General features: G+C 35.9%; 1 protein-coding gene across 9 annotated transcripts in view; it reads right to left on the reverse strand.

Annotated features, from left to right (window-relative positions):
* BPIFB1 (BPI fold containing family B member 1) overlaps positions 1-15,918 on the reverse strand; it is a 39,165-nt gene that overhangs the window by 9,955 nt on the left and 13,292 nt on the right. For all 9 annotated transcript variants that reach the window (XM_031954076.1, XM_031954083.1, XM_031954077.1 and 6 more), the window contains 5 exons: positions 11,623-11,704; positions 9,681-9,744; positions 7,909-7,994; positions 6,838-7,017; positions 4,108-4,161 (listed from right to left, as the gene is read on the reverse strand). In XM_031954076.1, coding sequence (XP_031809936.1) covers positions 4,108-4,161; positions 6,838-7,017; positions 7,909-7,994; positions 9,681-9,744; positions 11,623-11,704 — 466 coding nt within the window. The remainder of the gene's footprint in view (positions 1-4,107; positions 4,162-6,837; positions 7,018-7,908; positions 7,995-9,680; positions 9,745-11,622; positions 11,705-15,918) is intronic.

The raw sequence follows: 15,918 nt of genomic DNA on the forward strand, positions 1-15,918 counted from the left end.
GGGACCCTCTACCTCCCTCTCTCAGAATTAAATAAATCTAACAAAATAAACAAGAAAGAAACTAGAGAGTTTCATAGAATTTTAGAAAACTTAGATATGATAGATCTCTGGAGAAAATTGAATAGGGGGAGAAAGGAATATATATTTTTTTTTCTCAGCAGTATATGGCACCTACACAAAAATAGACCATGTATTAGGGCATAAAGACCTCATAATCAAATGCAGAAAGGCAGCAATAGTAAAAGCTTCCTTTTCAGATCACGATGAAATAAAAATTACATCATATAATAAAAAACCAGGGAAAGACAAACTAAAAACCAAGTGGAAATTAAATAATCAATTCTAAAGAATGGAGGGGAGGTTAAACAACAAATGATAGAAACAAAAGGTAATTTCACCCAAGAGAATGACAATAGTGAGATAACATAAAAAAACCTATGGGATGCAGCCAAAGCAGTTTTTAGGAGAAATTTTATGATCTCTAAACAGTTACATGAATAAAACAAAGAAGAGATCAATAATTTGGACATACAACTAAAAAGCTAGAAAAATAACAAATTAAAAACCATCAATTAAATACCAAATTAGAAATTCTTAAATCCAAAGGAGAGATTAATAAAATTGAAAGTAAGAAAACTAATGAATTTATGGTTGGTTTTATGAAAAATCCAACAAAATAGATAATCATTTGGTTAATTTGATTTTAAAAAGTAAAGAAAAAAGCCAGTATCAAAAATGTAAAGGGTGAACCTATTTCCAATGAGAAAGAAATTAAAACAATAATTAAGAGCTATTTTGTCCAAGTGTATGCCAACAAATCTGACAATCTAGTTGAAATGGATGAATAATTTACAAAAATATAAATTGTCCAAAAGAGGAAATAAATTATTTAAATAATCCTATTTTAGAAAAATATCAATGAACTCCCTTAGGGGGAAAAAAGTCCAGGGCCAGATATATTTACAAGTGCATTCCACCAAACATTTAAAGAACAATGAATTCTAATACTCTATAAATTATTTGGGAAAATAGTCAAAAAAGGAATTCTGCTAAATTCCCCTTATGACACAAATATGGTGTTAATACCCAAACTAGGAACAATCAAAACAGAGAAAGAAAATTACAGATCAATCTCCCTAATGAATATTGGTGCAAAAAGTTTAAATAAAATATTTACAAAGAAGTTACAAGAAGTTATCAGCAACATAATATATTATGACCAGGTGGAGTTATAATAGGAATGCAGGTCTGGTTCAATATTAAAAAAAGTATTGCCATAATTTACCATATTAATGACAAAACTAACAGAAATTCATATGATAATCTCAATAGATGCAGAAAAAGCTTTTTGACAAAATACAACACCTATTCATATTAAAAACACTAGAGCACATAAGAATAAATAAAGTTTTCCTTAAAATGAAAAGTAGCACCTATATAAAACTATCAGCAAGCCTTATTGAAATGGGGAAAAGTTAGATGCATTCCCAATAAGATCTGGGATGAAACAAGGATGCCTATAATTACCCACTATTATTCTATATAATTACCCACTATTATTCTATATTGCATTAGAAATGTTGCCTTTAGCAATAAGAAAAGAAAAAGAAATCAAAGTAAATAGAGTAAGCAATGAGGAGATAAAACTATCACTCTTTGTAGATGATATGATGGTATACTTAGAGAATCCTAGAAATCTACTTGAAAAATCTACTTGAAATAATTAACAGATTTAGAAGAGTTGCAGGATACAAAATAAATCTATAGAAATCATCAGGATTTCTCTATGTTACTAATAAATAGAAAGAGAAGTTGCATTTAAAATGACTGTAGACAATATAAAATATTTGGCTGTCTACCTATCAACTCAAAACCTAGGAACCACATGAAAACAATTACAAAACACTCTTCACATAAAGTCAGATCTGAACAATTGGAAAATTATCAATTGTTCATAGGTAGGCCAAGCAAATATAATAAAAATGACAATTCTACCTAGATTAGTCTACTTGTTCAATGTCATATCAATCAAACTCCCCAAAATATTTTATACAGCTAGAAAAAAAATAATGAAATTCATCTGGAAGAAGAAAAGGTTAAGAATATCAAGGGAATTCATGAAAAAAAAAATATAAAGGACAGTGACCTAGGGTGATACCAGAACTAAAACTCTATAAAGCAGCAGTCATCAAAACCATATGGTACTGACTAAGAAATAGAGTGGTGGATTAGGGGAATAGGTTAGATACACATGACACAATAATCATAGATTATAGTAATCTAGTATTTGATAAACCCCCAAAACTCCAGTTTCTGGGATAAGAACTCATTTTTTTCACAAAAAAATTGCTGAGAAAACTGGAAAATAATATGTCAAAAACTTGGCACAGACCCACATTTCACATCCCGTATCAAAACAAGGTCAAAATGGGTATATGATTAGGTCATAAAGGGTGAAAGTATAAGCAAGGGATAGTTTACCTATTAGATCTTTGGAAAACAGAGGAATTTATGGCCAAAGAAGAACTAGAGATGATTATAAGATAAGTACAAAACATTCAACTTTGATTACATCATATAAGAAAGATTTTGCACAAACAAAACCAATACAGTCAAGATTAGAAGGGAAGCAGAAAGCTGAAAAAAAATTTTTTTACAATCAGTATTTCTGATAAAGTCCTCATTTCTAAAATATATAAAAAACTGGACCAAATTTATAAAAATATATATCATTTCCCAATTGATAAATGGTCAAAGGATATGAGCAGACAATTTTGAATTAAAAAATTAAAGCCTTCTATAGTCATATGAAAAAATGTTCTAAGTCACTATTGATTAGAGAAACGCAAATTAAAACAATTCTGAAGTACCATTTCACACCTCTTAGTTTGGCTAAAATGACAGGAAAACATAATGATAAATGTTGCAAGGGATGTGGGAAAACTGGGATACTAATGCATTGTTGGTAGAGTTGTGAAATTATCTAACCATCCTGGAGAGCAATTTGGAACTATGTCCAAAGGGCTATAAAAGTGTGCATGCTATTTGATCCAGCAAGTGCCATTACTGAATCTGTATACCAAGGAAATCTATAAAAGAGGAGGAAAGACTCCACATGTGCAAAAAATGTTTATAGCAGCTCTTTTTGTAATGGCAAAGAATTGGAAAATGAAGAGGAAAACCTATCAATTGGGGAATAGCTGAATAAGTTATGGTATATGAAAGCAATGAAATATTGTTGTATGAAATATGAAAGTAATGAAATATTATTGTTTACAAAGAAATAGCAATGTTCTGGAATGACCATTATAAATGACTTTGCTGTTCTCAGCAGAACAATGATCCACAGTTACTCTGAAGAATTTATGATGAAACAATCCTATCCATACCAAGAAACTGATTGTATTTGAATGCAAATTAAAGCACTGTCCCCCTACCCCTGAATTTATTTTTCTTGAGAGTTTTTTTTTTATTAGGGTGAAATATCTATATTTTCTTTCATAACATGACTTTTATGGAAATGTTTTAATAATTTCACATGTAATTTCTTAATGGGGATTGGGGGAAGGATTAAGGAAGAGAATCTGGAATTCAAACGTTTTAAAAGCAAATGTAAAAAATGTTTTGGAGAAAATATTAAATAAATAAATTTAAAACTAAAAAAAGAAATATTATTGTTCTATAAATATTGATGAGCAGGCTGATTTTTAAAAGGCTTGTAAAGATTTACATGAACTCATGATGACTAAACAAGCAGAACCAGGAAAACACTGTACACAGCAATAGCAATAGCAATAGCAATGATCAACTATGACAGAATTCTTTCTTTTCAGTGGTTCAATGATCCAAGGCAATCCCAATAAACTTTGGATGAGAAACTCCATCTGCATCTAGAGAGAATTATAAAGACTGAATATGAAACAACACATGCTTTGTTTGCTTTTTTCCTTTTGTGTTTTTTTCCTTTTTTTCTGATTTTTCTTTCCCAACATAATTCATAAGAAAATATGTTAAAAATTGGTGTAAATGTATAACCAAAACAATGTTTTTACATGTAACTGGGGAAAATAAAAATTAAGAAGAAAATAACATAGAGAATAGACCAACCTTTGGGTTGATTTTATTGAGAATTGATTTCAGGTGACGAGCAACATCAGGAAGCTAAGAATCAAAAGAGATCAAAACTTGTTATAGGTTGAATTTCATTGGAACATTTTTCTATGTGACCTTAGAAATACTCCTTCCCCAAACTGGGTCCCAATTTTCTCAACTATGAAATGGGGGTGAAGTTCTCAAAGGAGTCATCTAATACTCAAACTTATGGAAATAATGAATTAATAGATGAATTGGACAATAGATAATGGAAAATCATTTTTTCTCAGTTACAGTGAGATCAGGGAGATAGTGTTCTGAACAGTTTCTCATTCTTGGAGTTAGAGGTAAGTCACAGATTAAAAAATTAGAAGGCATCTCAAAGGCTGTCTGGTTCAAACTACATATGAACATGAATATCCTCCATGGTATACTTGACTATGCTGCTTATTCACACCACCAATTCAAGAAAATTCATAATGAAGTCCTGATGCTGCCTTTGTATCCCACAGGTCAGACAGTCAAGAAGTCAAATTAAATACTTTCTATGTGTAGGATGGTAAGCTCCAAGGAGACAAAAACAGTCAAACAACAGTCTTTGCTCCCAAGAAGTTCACATTACATAATAAGGGAGGATAACACAGATATAAATGTACAAGATATAGATGGAGAAGGAACTAGAGCTGGAGGGATTAGAAAAAATTTCTTGCAGAACATAGTATTTGAGTTAATTTTTGAAGGAGAACAAAGAAATGAAGAGGCAGTGCTAATGACGGAGACCATTCCAAGCATGAGGAACAGTCCCTGCCAAATGCATAGACACAGGAATTGAGGGTGAAGACTAGCATATAGGGCCAGTATAGTTGGGCCATGGAGTGTACAGAGAGGATCCAGGTGTAAAGAAGACTAATATATAAGAAGTAGAAAGTGAGATAATATAGAAGGAAAAAAGAAGCGTATCCAGACAGAATACTTGGAAATGGAGGACAAACATGGTTACCATATGTAATATGGATGAAGAATTAGCAGAGAAGACAGCAAAGGCTTGATCAGACAAGAGGAATAATGAGAGAAGATGACATTACAACCTACAGGAGAGAATATAATCAGGAGGAAATTCTCACTAATGCCACAGGCTGCAGAGGTTTAGAAGATTGAAAACTGAGAAAAGGTCCTTAGATTTGGTAATTAAGAGATCATTGATAATTTTGGAGAGAGTAGTTTCAATTTTACAATAAGGTCAGAAATGAGATTTAAGATGATTTAGAAGAAAATGAAAATAGGGGAAATATAAGCAACAAGAGATAGCTTTCTCAAGAAATTTAGCTGAGACAGGGATTCATAGAGTGACAGAAACACAGAGACACAGACAGAAATACAGAGAGACAAAGACAGAAAAAGTCAGGGGGAGAGAAACATAGAGACCTAGAAAGACAGAGACAGAGATACAGAGACAAAGACAGAGAGACAAACAGACAGAGAAAGACAGAGAAAATCAGAGAGAGACAAAAAGATAGAAGCAGAGAGAGACCAAGAGATAGAAGCAGAGAGAGACAGACAGAAATAGAGAGAGGAGTTGATAGTTAGCTGGAGAAGATGGGAGAGGATGAGATTGAGAATACACATAGAAGAGTAGGGAGCAGCTGGGTGGCTCAATGGATAGAGTACTAAGCTTGGAATTAAACATCTTCATGAGTTCAAATCTGAACTCAGACAACTGAGATTAGAGGAATGGGAATGACATAGCTTTTTATAAATAAATCAATTAAAAATATATAGTAAATTCAAAGGACTAGCTTAAAGGAAATAGTATGATGACAGAGAATGAGGACTTGTAGGAAGTGGCACTTAAAGAGCTGGGAATGGAACTAAACATTCCAGAAAGCTGAGGTGAGGGAGATGGACCTATGACCACTGGGGGGCAATCTTGCCAAAGTCAAAGCAAATAGGGTCCAAAGAAATGAACCCATTGGGAATGGTCAAATTTGGTTGGAATTTAGGGGAAGCAATGGACAATAACAAGTCTGAAAACAGGAGCCAGATTTTAAAGGGTTTTAAATGTCAAGCCAAAGAGTTTGAATTTCATCCTAGAGGAAAGAAGGGACCACTGAAAATTCTTGAGCAGGTGACTGACATGACAGGCTCTGCTTTCAGAAAAACAAAAACACACCAGCTTGGTAACTGTAGTAGATAGACTGGAGAGGGAAGATCTTAAGAGTCAGGAAATTCAGTTGGGACATCATTGCTTTAGTTCAGGTTAGAGGTGATGAAGGCCTTAATTAGGGTAATGTCTGTGTGGGTAGAGATTAGATGAAGGATGGATGAAAGACTGCAGATGTTCTTTTCCTCTCACAATGGAGGAAACTGTGAAATAGACTTTTCTTTTTAAAAGTGATTTAGTTGTTGCAGTAGATAGAATGCTGGGCCTGGTGTCAGGAAGTCCTGAGTTAAAATCTGATCTCAAGGGACTTAACTGGCTGTGTGACCTGGGGCAAGTGATTTAATGTTTGCCTCAGTTTCTTCAAGTGGAAGGTGGTGATAATAACAGCACTTATATTTCAATATTGTTGAGGCTCAAATGAGGATATGTTTGTAAAGTGCTTAGTAGATATTTTAAAATGTTGTTTCCTTCCTTTTACTAGTGATGTTGAACTGGATGTTCTTTTTACTGTCTTCAAATTCTGAGCTGCTGTGATTCTACCCATACATCATAGGCAGCCAGTCCATAAGACTGAACTTCCTTACCACAGAGTCCAGAAGAACTGTTAGCTCCTGGAAAGGGATCAGTGCCCCAATGGCGGCCTTCACCACTTCTTGTCTCACTATAAAACTGAAATCAAAGTTATTCAAGCTGGGCATAACCAGCTGGCCCTCTGTGTCTTTGAAGACCTTGATCAGCTTTCCTCCTCGGTCCCGAAGCTTAGCCTGGGGAGATACATGGGAAAGAGGAAGTTGTGAAAGGATTCCAGCTGTGTGGCTTCCTCAGTCTGAGCTCTGACTGCATCCCTGAGTAGGAGAGTATAGTTGGCAGAAGGCTTTCTTCTCCCTGAATGACAAGCTTGTGTAATTTCCACAAGTACATTTATGGGGGTCAGCTTTAGCTTCAGCGCCAAGCTCAAACCCAAGTTGTAATGATGAATTGTTCAGGAGAACCAGTCACTTCCCTGCTCTGTCATTCTGCAAAAGGAAAGGATTTGACTAGATGATCTAAAATTCACTCCAGTTCTGGTATTCTCCATTCAAAGGGTCCCTTTTGCTCTCACAACCCATGTTGTAAATCTCGGTCTTTGTCTCCCCCTTCCTTTCCCTCTCTCCTCCCTCCCTCTCTCCCCTCTCTCCTTCTCCCTTCTTTTTCTCCCTCCCTCCCTCCCTCCTTCTCTTCCTCCTCTTCCTTCCCCCCTCCTCTCTCCTCTCTCCTCACTCCTCTTCCCTTTTCCTTCTCTCCTTTCCCCTTTCTCCCCTTTCCCTTCTCTTCTCTTCCCTTTCCACTCTCCCTTCTCTCCTCTCTCCTCTCTTCTCACTCTCTCATCCTCAGCGTAGACATAAATCAGAGGTAAGGAAAATGGAAATCTATGTGCTTAACCCCAAGCTTAGAATGGGACTGATTTAGCATTCCCCCTTGGGGAAGGGAAAAGGACTTCTTTTGAAGAGTTCCATTATCTTTTTTAGTTTCAAAGGGAGCCAGAATCTAGAGGATTTCTGAGCTTTATTTAGGGGGCACATTAGCGCCTTCACCCAACCTCAGGAAGACATACTGTCTCTTTAAAGGTTTTGAAGGGCTTAGATTAGCATATATCTCTAAGCAGCTATACTCACATTTAGATCCAGCTGAAAGTTGGTGTCTACAACTGAAAATGACAGAACATCGAAACTCAGGAAATTGGATCCAATTGGCACTGGTACTGTAAGAGGATAGCAGAATGTTTGTTAAAAATGCACAGCATGTGCATGTAGAATATACTGGGACAATAGTATGAAGTATTGGAAATGGAGATAGGCTGAGGAGCTTGGGGAGGACAGTGTCTCTAAGACTCCTTATAGTTCTATCATTTTGTATTTTAAAGTCCCTTCTAATTCTAACATTCTATTTTCTAAGGCCCATTCCAGTGCCAACATTCTATGTTCTCAGGTCCCTTCTGTCTCTGACATTCTTTAACTTTGTGATTAAGAAGTTTAAGGACTACAATTTTGAGATTAACTCATTAGTTTGTTAATAGCCCTGGCAAAACCATTGCAGGGCCAGGAAAATGTGAAAAGGAAAAGAAAGGGAAATAGAAAAGCAAAATTAAAGCATCTTACCTTAAAGAACTTAGAATGTAATAGACACTGAACAAAAAGCTAAGCCCATTCCCTGTCATTTAAAAGACTCCACAATCTGCCCTCAAACTACCTTTCCAGACTTATCTCTCTTCCCTGATAGGAAATGTCTACTCAAAGTGCCACCTCATAATACCACTTCCACCAAAGGTTCCCTGTTGCTCAGTTGTTTCCAATTCTTCTGGACCCCATTTGGCAAAGATACTGGAAAGGTTAGCCATTTCCTTTTTTTTTAGCTCATTTTACACTTGAAGAAACTGTTAACCTTAATAGGGGTTCAATAATTTGCCTGGGGTCACACAGCTAATCAATATCTGAGGCCAGATAGGAAGTCTGATCTTCTTGACTCCAAGGCCTTCCTTTGTCTTTTTGTCTATCTCTGTCTCAGTCTGTCAGTTTGTGTGTGTGTCTCTCTCTGTTTGTCTCTCTGTGGCTCTTGTGCTCTGTCTCTCCCTCCCTCTCCCTCTCCTTTCCTTCCCCTCTCTCCCTTCCTTCTCTCCCCCTCTCTCTTTTTCCTCCTCCCTTACCCTCTTTCTTCCTTTTTTCCCTCCTTCCACCCCTCTCCCCTTTCTCTCTCTCCCCCCTCTCCCTTCTTCCCCTTCTGTTTCCACCCTTCTTCCCACTTTATTTCCCCCTCCTCCTTTCTTTTCCTCTTTCCTCCCCCTCTCTTTTCCTCCCTCCCTCTCTCCTTCTCTCCCTCTCTCTCCCTCCTCTTTTCCTCCTCCTCATCTTCCCTGTGGCCAGGATAAAAATGGTACTTAGGATCTTAAATCTAAAATCAACAAATGGAAACAGTTGACTGTATACTCCTGTCTATTTCCTCACTTCAGGGGGAAATAGACTCACTATACTCACTATACTGTGGTGATTCCCGTCCCCACCCAGTCTACCCTCAGTCTTTCACTGCACTTCCCAGGCATAGTATCTTTATTAAATCTTAAGACTTTTATGCAAGCCATTTGTTCTCTCTGTACTTCAGTTTCCATATTTGTAAAATAAGGTTAATAAAACTTGACCCAGACACATCTCATAATAGTTTGTAAGGAAAGGGGCTCTATAGAGCTTAATATCACATTGAAAATAGGAATGTGCATAAGAAATCCTGGGCACACAGGAGTTATTTAATGAATATAAAAGGTAGTTGCCCTGAAGAGGGCTACCCTCCTCCCACTCCCAAGCTTTGTGACAGGCTGCTTAACCCAAGAGGCAGAAAAGGAGGAAAGAAAATATATTTTTACATGGAAAGAAAATATCAAATGCCTAGGACTTACAGGTTGACCAAGTGTAGATTTTGGAAGTCACGCTTGTAAAGGACTTTTCAATGATTGGGCATATCTATAACAACAAAAATTTGGGGTTTCAAGAAGTTTAATGAGAGTTCTGAACTATATGATCAGCTTGACCTACAGAGCTTATGCAATGGAAACAATAAAGCAAGGTGCCACAATGTTAAGTATAAGGCTGAGTAAGGAAGGAGGGAAGGCAGGCAGGCAGGAAGGCAGGAAGGCAGGCAGGAAGGCAGGAAGGCAGGCAGGAAGGCAGGAAGGCAGGCAGGAAGGAAGGAAGGAAGGAAGGAAGAGGAATGAAAAGAAGAAGCAAGCAAGGAAGGAAGCTTAAATCTTAGGATGCAAATTGAGAATTGGATAGGACTTCCATCAGTTACTAGTCCAACCTCTTCACCAAAAGAATCCCCACTATGATATACCCACCCAATAAGTACTCAACAATCTAGCCTCTTCTTGAATGGAAGAAGAGGGGAACTCATCTTCTCTTGAGGCTGATGATTCTTCTCTTAGATAGCTCTAATTGCTAGGAAGTTTTCTCTGATATTTCCATTGCTCTTGTTCAGCTTATTAGCTTCAGCTAAGCATAGAAAGACTCCTTCTTCCACATACAATTCTTCTAATATTTGAAGACATTTATTGGTCAGAGAAAAATAATTAATCATAATTAGAAAGCACAATGAAAATATCTGTGCTGGGGCAGCTAGGTGGTGCAGTGGATAGAGCACCAGTTCTGAAGTCAGGAGGACCTGAGTTCAAATCTCAACTCAAACCTTGTGTGTGATTGTGGGCAAGTCACTTACCCCAAGTCACTTAACCCACAGCACCCTCCCCCCCAAAAAAGTCTGTGCAATTTCAAGTCAGTGACATTGAATTCAACTTACAAAAATTTAGTTTACACACAACTTGTCAGCACAATATAAGGAGTGTTGTAAGATGGGGAGTTGTTTTGTGATAAAAAACAATATGGTTACAAAGGAAGTAAAAGTCAGATTGTAACTCTTTCTTGAACAAGACTTTAGGTTGCTATCTTATCTATATGACAATCGGCAGATCAAGTATTTAGTCTCAATAGTTGTAGAATTGGGTAGTAACATAAGGGGCAAACCCAACGGAAAGCAGGAATCCTATATAAAATACCTTTGAACAAGCAGTCAACCAACCTCTGTCCAAAGACCTCTAGGGAAGAGAAGAATAATGCCTTCTAAAGCAATCAGCTCCACTTTGGGATAATGCTGATTATTAGGAAATTCTTATAATGAAATGAAATATTATTCCCCCGAGTTTCTATCCATTGCTCCTACTTCTGCACTCTATCCTCTGAAGCCAAATAGAATAAATGAATGAACATTTATTAAAATATAATATATAAAACTCTGTGCCAAGTGCTTGGAACACTAACAAAAATCAAGAAAGTTCCTTCCCTTAAGAATATCTTAAGTAGTTCTTGATCTAGAGTTCACAAACTTGGTGCCTTTGTTTTATTTAATTTTATATTTTCATTATTATATCTTAATATAATTGATTTTTTTTGTATTGTTGTTATTTTCTGCATTAGAAACATTCAGAGAAGGAGTCCAAAACACTTACTAGACTACCGAAATTGTCTATTTCACAAAAAGCTTAAGAATCCCAGGTATAATCCCTCTTTACTATGATAATCTTCCAGATAGATATTTGAAGACAGTGTAGATACCATCCCTAAGTCTCCCCTTTTTTTTCTCCAGCTGAAACATCCATAGTCAAATTGTGTTTACTAATCCATTATTCAAGACTCAATTTTCACAACTAAACTGGCTGGTTCTTCCTGCCAATGGCCCAATCATTGCAATTGTAGAGCAGAACTCACTGGATCAGTTATCAGCATGAATGTATTCCCACAATACTATGCTCAAAGGTACCTCCTATAAGAAAAAGGCATCACACTCACTTCATTTTTCACTAAGCTGGGCAATGTTGGCATCAGAGCATCAATGATCTTGTTAGCCAAGATGTTGATTGCAAAGGAGAACCTGCCCAAAATAAAACAGCCATTATGATACCAAATAATGGTTCTATTTAAACATTTTGAGGCTCTGTAATGGTGTTTGTGTGAAGACCTCCTCCAATGACACATAAATTGGTAAGAGTTCATATTTATCCAAAACTTTAACATGTGCATAATTTATTTCACTTTATCTTTCTTTAAGATTAATGCAATTATTATACTTATTTGACAGATGCAGATTAGGCAGACAGAGGTTAAACCTTGCTTAGATTTACAAAACTACTAAATGTTTGAGGTAGAATTTGAACTTAGATTTCCCCAACTCCATGTCCAGAGCTCTATCCACTACTCCACATTGCCACATAACTTAATGTGAGGTGGAGTTGTGAATTGATCCCGCCTTTCTGGAAAGCAATTTGAAACTATGCCCAAAGGGCTATCAAAGAGTGCATACCCTTTGATCCAGCAGTGTTTCTACTGGGCTTATATCCCAAAGAGATCTTAAAAGAGGGAAATGGATCCCACATGTATAAAAATGTTTGTGGCAGCCCTTTTTGTAGTGGCTAGAAACTGGAAACTGAGTGGATATCCATCAGTTGGAGAATGGCTCAATAAATTATAGTATATGAGTGTTATGGAATATTATTATTTTGTAAGAAATGATCAGCAGGATTTCATAGAGACCTGCAGAGTCTTACATGAACTGATGCTAAGTGTAATGAGCATAACCAGGAGATCACTATACATGACAACAACAAGACTATACAATGATCAATTCAGATGGACATGGCTTCTTCAATAATGAGATGATTCAAACCAGTTCTAATTATTCAGTGATGAAGAGAGCCATCTACACCCAGAGAGAGAACCATGGGAACTGAGTGTGGATCACAACATAGCATTTTCACTCTTTTTGTTGTTGTTTGCTTGCACTTTATTTTCTTTCTCATTTTTTTCCTTTTTGATCTGATTTTTCTTGTGCAGCAAGATAATTGTATAAATATGTATGTCTCTATTGGAGTTAATATATATTTTTACCATGTTTAACATATATTGAACTACTTGCCTTAGGGAAGGGGGTGGAGGGAAGGAGGTTTTGCAAGATTTAATGCTGAAAAATTATCCATGACTGTTTTGAAAATAAAAAGCTTTAATAGAAAATTTTCTAAGCTAATATTTGGATAGGAAATGTATAATCTTCTACAAGGTCATTATGGAAACATTTTCAGCTTGGTGGGATCTATAACAATCTGTGTTTTTCTAAAACTGTTTTAAAAACTTAGTGTCACTGCCAGGTTATGATAAAGCATGAGAAGAGACTTTAGAGTCTTTACATATACTATTACCTGACATTTATATACAAATATTATATATTACATGATATGAATATATATATAATTTGTATAATATGTAATATACACATTTATAATATATTTAAATAAAAATACACACTCTCTATATATGAATATATTTACTTAAATATACTAACCTATAAAACCAGACAGTATGTTATATTGTATAGAAAGCTGACCTCAGAGCTAGGAACACCTGGGTTCAAGCTACCCTATTGACATCCAATGCTTGTGTTATCCTAGACAAGTCTTTTACACTCTCTCAGCGCCCCAAGTAATTCTTTTCCCCTTCAACGTCTTTATTTTTATTACTTTCCATTTTCTTCCTTTGGGAAAAAAAAAAAAAGCGTTCTGTTCCTATAGCTTACCATTTCCATTCAGTTTTATTTTGTTTTCAGTTCTAAATTCTCTCCCTACCCAAGGCAATAAATAAAGTATCATCATCCATATGAAGCAAAGCAAAACTGATTTCTACACCAGCCATGTTCAAAAAGAATAATCACTTGACTTGCCCAGGATTACACAATTAGGAAGTGTTAAGTATCTGAGGTCAGATTTGAATTCAGGTCCTCCTGACTTGAGGGTTGGTGCTCTATCCAGTGTGTCACCTAGCTGCCATCCAAAAATACTTTTCAATCTGCACTCTGAGTCCAGTAGTTCTCTACCTGCAGGTAGGTAGCATTTTTCATCATGAGTACTTTGGAATTGTGGTAGATCATTATATTGACCAGCATTGCTAAGTCTTTCACAGTCGATTATCTTGACAAAATTGCTGTTACTATGTAAATAGTTCTCTTGATTATGCTCATTTCACTTTTCATCAGTATATATAAAACTTTCCAAGTTTTCCTGAAACCATTCCCTTCATCATTTCTTACAGCAGAATCATAAAGTAATCCATTACATTTATTTACCATAGATCATTCTGTCATTCCCTAATTGATGGACGTATCCTCAATTTTCAATTCTTCACCCCTTAAGAACTGCTATCAGTATTCTTGTACAAATGGGTATTTTTCTTTCTTCTCTTCAGGGGAATAGATCTAGTGCTGGCTCAAAGTATATGTATGCATAGTTTTATAGACCTTTCAGCATATTTCAAGTTGTTTTCCTTGTTGGAGTGGTTCAGAATTCCACCAACTGTCATTAGTGTATCTCTTTTTCCACATCCCTTCTAGCATTTCTCATTTACCTTTTCTGACATGTCAGCTAATATAATAGGTGTGAGGTGGCACCTCAGAATTGTTTTAATTTATGAATGTTAAGGAAGATTATTGTTTTGTAAGAAATGAGCAGCAGGATGAATACAGAGAGGCTTGGAGAGACTTACATGAACTGATGCTGAGTGAAATGAGCAGAACCAGGAGATCATTTTATACTTCAACAATGATACTGTATGAGGCTGTATTCTGAAGGAAGTGGATTTCTTCGACAAAGAGATCAATTGATCAATGATGGGCAGAAGCAGCTACACCCAAAGAAAGAACACTGGGGAATGTATGTAAACTGTTTGCATTTTTGTTTTTCTTCCCGGGTTATTTTTACCTTCTGAATCCAACTCTTCCTGTGCAACAAGAGAACTGTTCGGTTCTGCACACATATATTGTATCTAGGATATACTATGACATATTTAACATGTATAGGACTGCTTATTCTCTGGGGGAGGGGGTAGAGGGAGAGAGGGGAAATGTCAGAACAGAAGTAAGTGCAAGGGATAATATTGTAAAAAATTATCCAGGCATGGGTTCTATCAATAAAAAGTTGTAATTATTTTTTAAAAAAGAATTGTTTTAATTTGCATTTCTCTAATTATTAATGAGTTAGAGCATCTTTTATATAACTGCAGCTTTGATTTCTTCCTCTGAAAACTACCTATTACATCTTTTGACTAATTATCAATTGAGAAATGGCTCTTTTTTATAATAGCTTTATGTTTTTCTGAATACATGCATGTTTTCAACATTCACCTTTGTAAAATGTTGCATTCTGATTTTTTTCTCTCTCTTCCCCCCAACTCTAGACAACAAACTATCCACTATAGGTTAAACTTGCAATTCTTCTAAACATAATTCCATATTCATCATGCTGAACAAGAAAAATCAGATCAAAAGGGAAAAAAAATATGAGAAAAACCCAAACTAACAATACCACCATTGTCAAAAAAGGTGAAAATATTATGTTTTGATCCATATTCAGTCTCCATACTAGTCTCTCTAAATGCAAATGGCTTTTTCTATCACAAGCCTATTAGAATTGCCTTGAATCACCTCATTCTTTGTTGAAAAGAGCCAAGTCCATCACAGCTGATCATCACATAATCTTTTTGCTGCTGTGTACAATGTTCTCTCAGTTCTACCTCGTTGCTAACATCAATTCATGTAAGTCTCTCCAGGTCTTTCTGAAATCATCCTGCTCATCATTTCTTTTAGGACAATAATAGTCCATATATATTCCATCACATCCATATACCATAATTTATTCAGCCATATTCCCACCGTTGGGCATCCACTCAATTTTCAGTTCCTTGCCACTACAAAAAGGGCTGCTACAGATATTTTTTGCACATGTGGGTCCTTTCTCCCTTTTTTTAAATAAATATAGATAATTTCCTGATGTATTTGAGAAATGAGTCCTTTATCAGAGAAACTTGCTATAATTTTTTTCATGGTTCCCTGCCTTACTTCTAATTCTGGCTTCACTGCTTTTGTTTAAGTAACAGCTTCAACTATGTGTAATCAGAATTATGATCACCTAGGTAGCACAATGGCTGAATACCAAGCCTGGAGGCAGGAAGACTCATCTTACTGAGTTAAAGTCTAGCCTCAAACATTTTCTAGCAAGGCCCTGGGCTAGAAGTCCTGGGCATGTCACTTTAGCCTGTTTGCCT

Source organism: Sarcophilus harrisii, chromosome 2 (genome assembly GCF_902635505.1).
Source record: "Sarcophilus harrisii chromosome 2, mSarHar1.11, whole genome shotgun sequence".
In the NCBI taxonomy this organism is placed as follows: domain Eukaryota; kingdom Metazoa; phylum Chordata; class Mammalia; order Dasyuromorphia; family Dasyuridae; genus Sarcophilus; species Sarcophilus harrisii.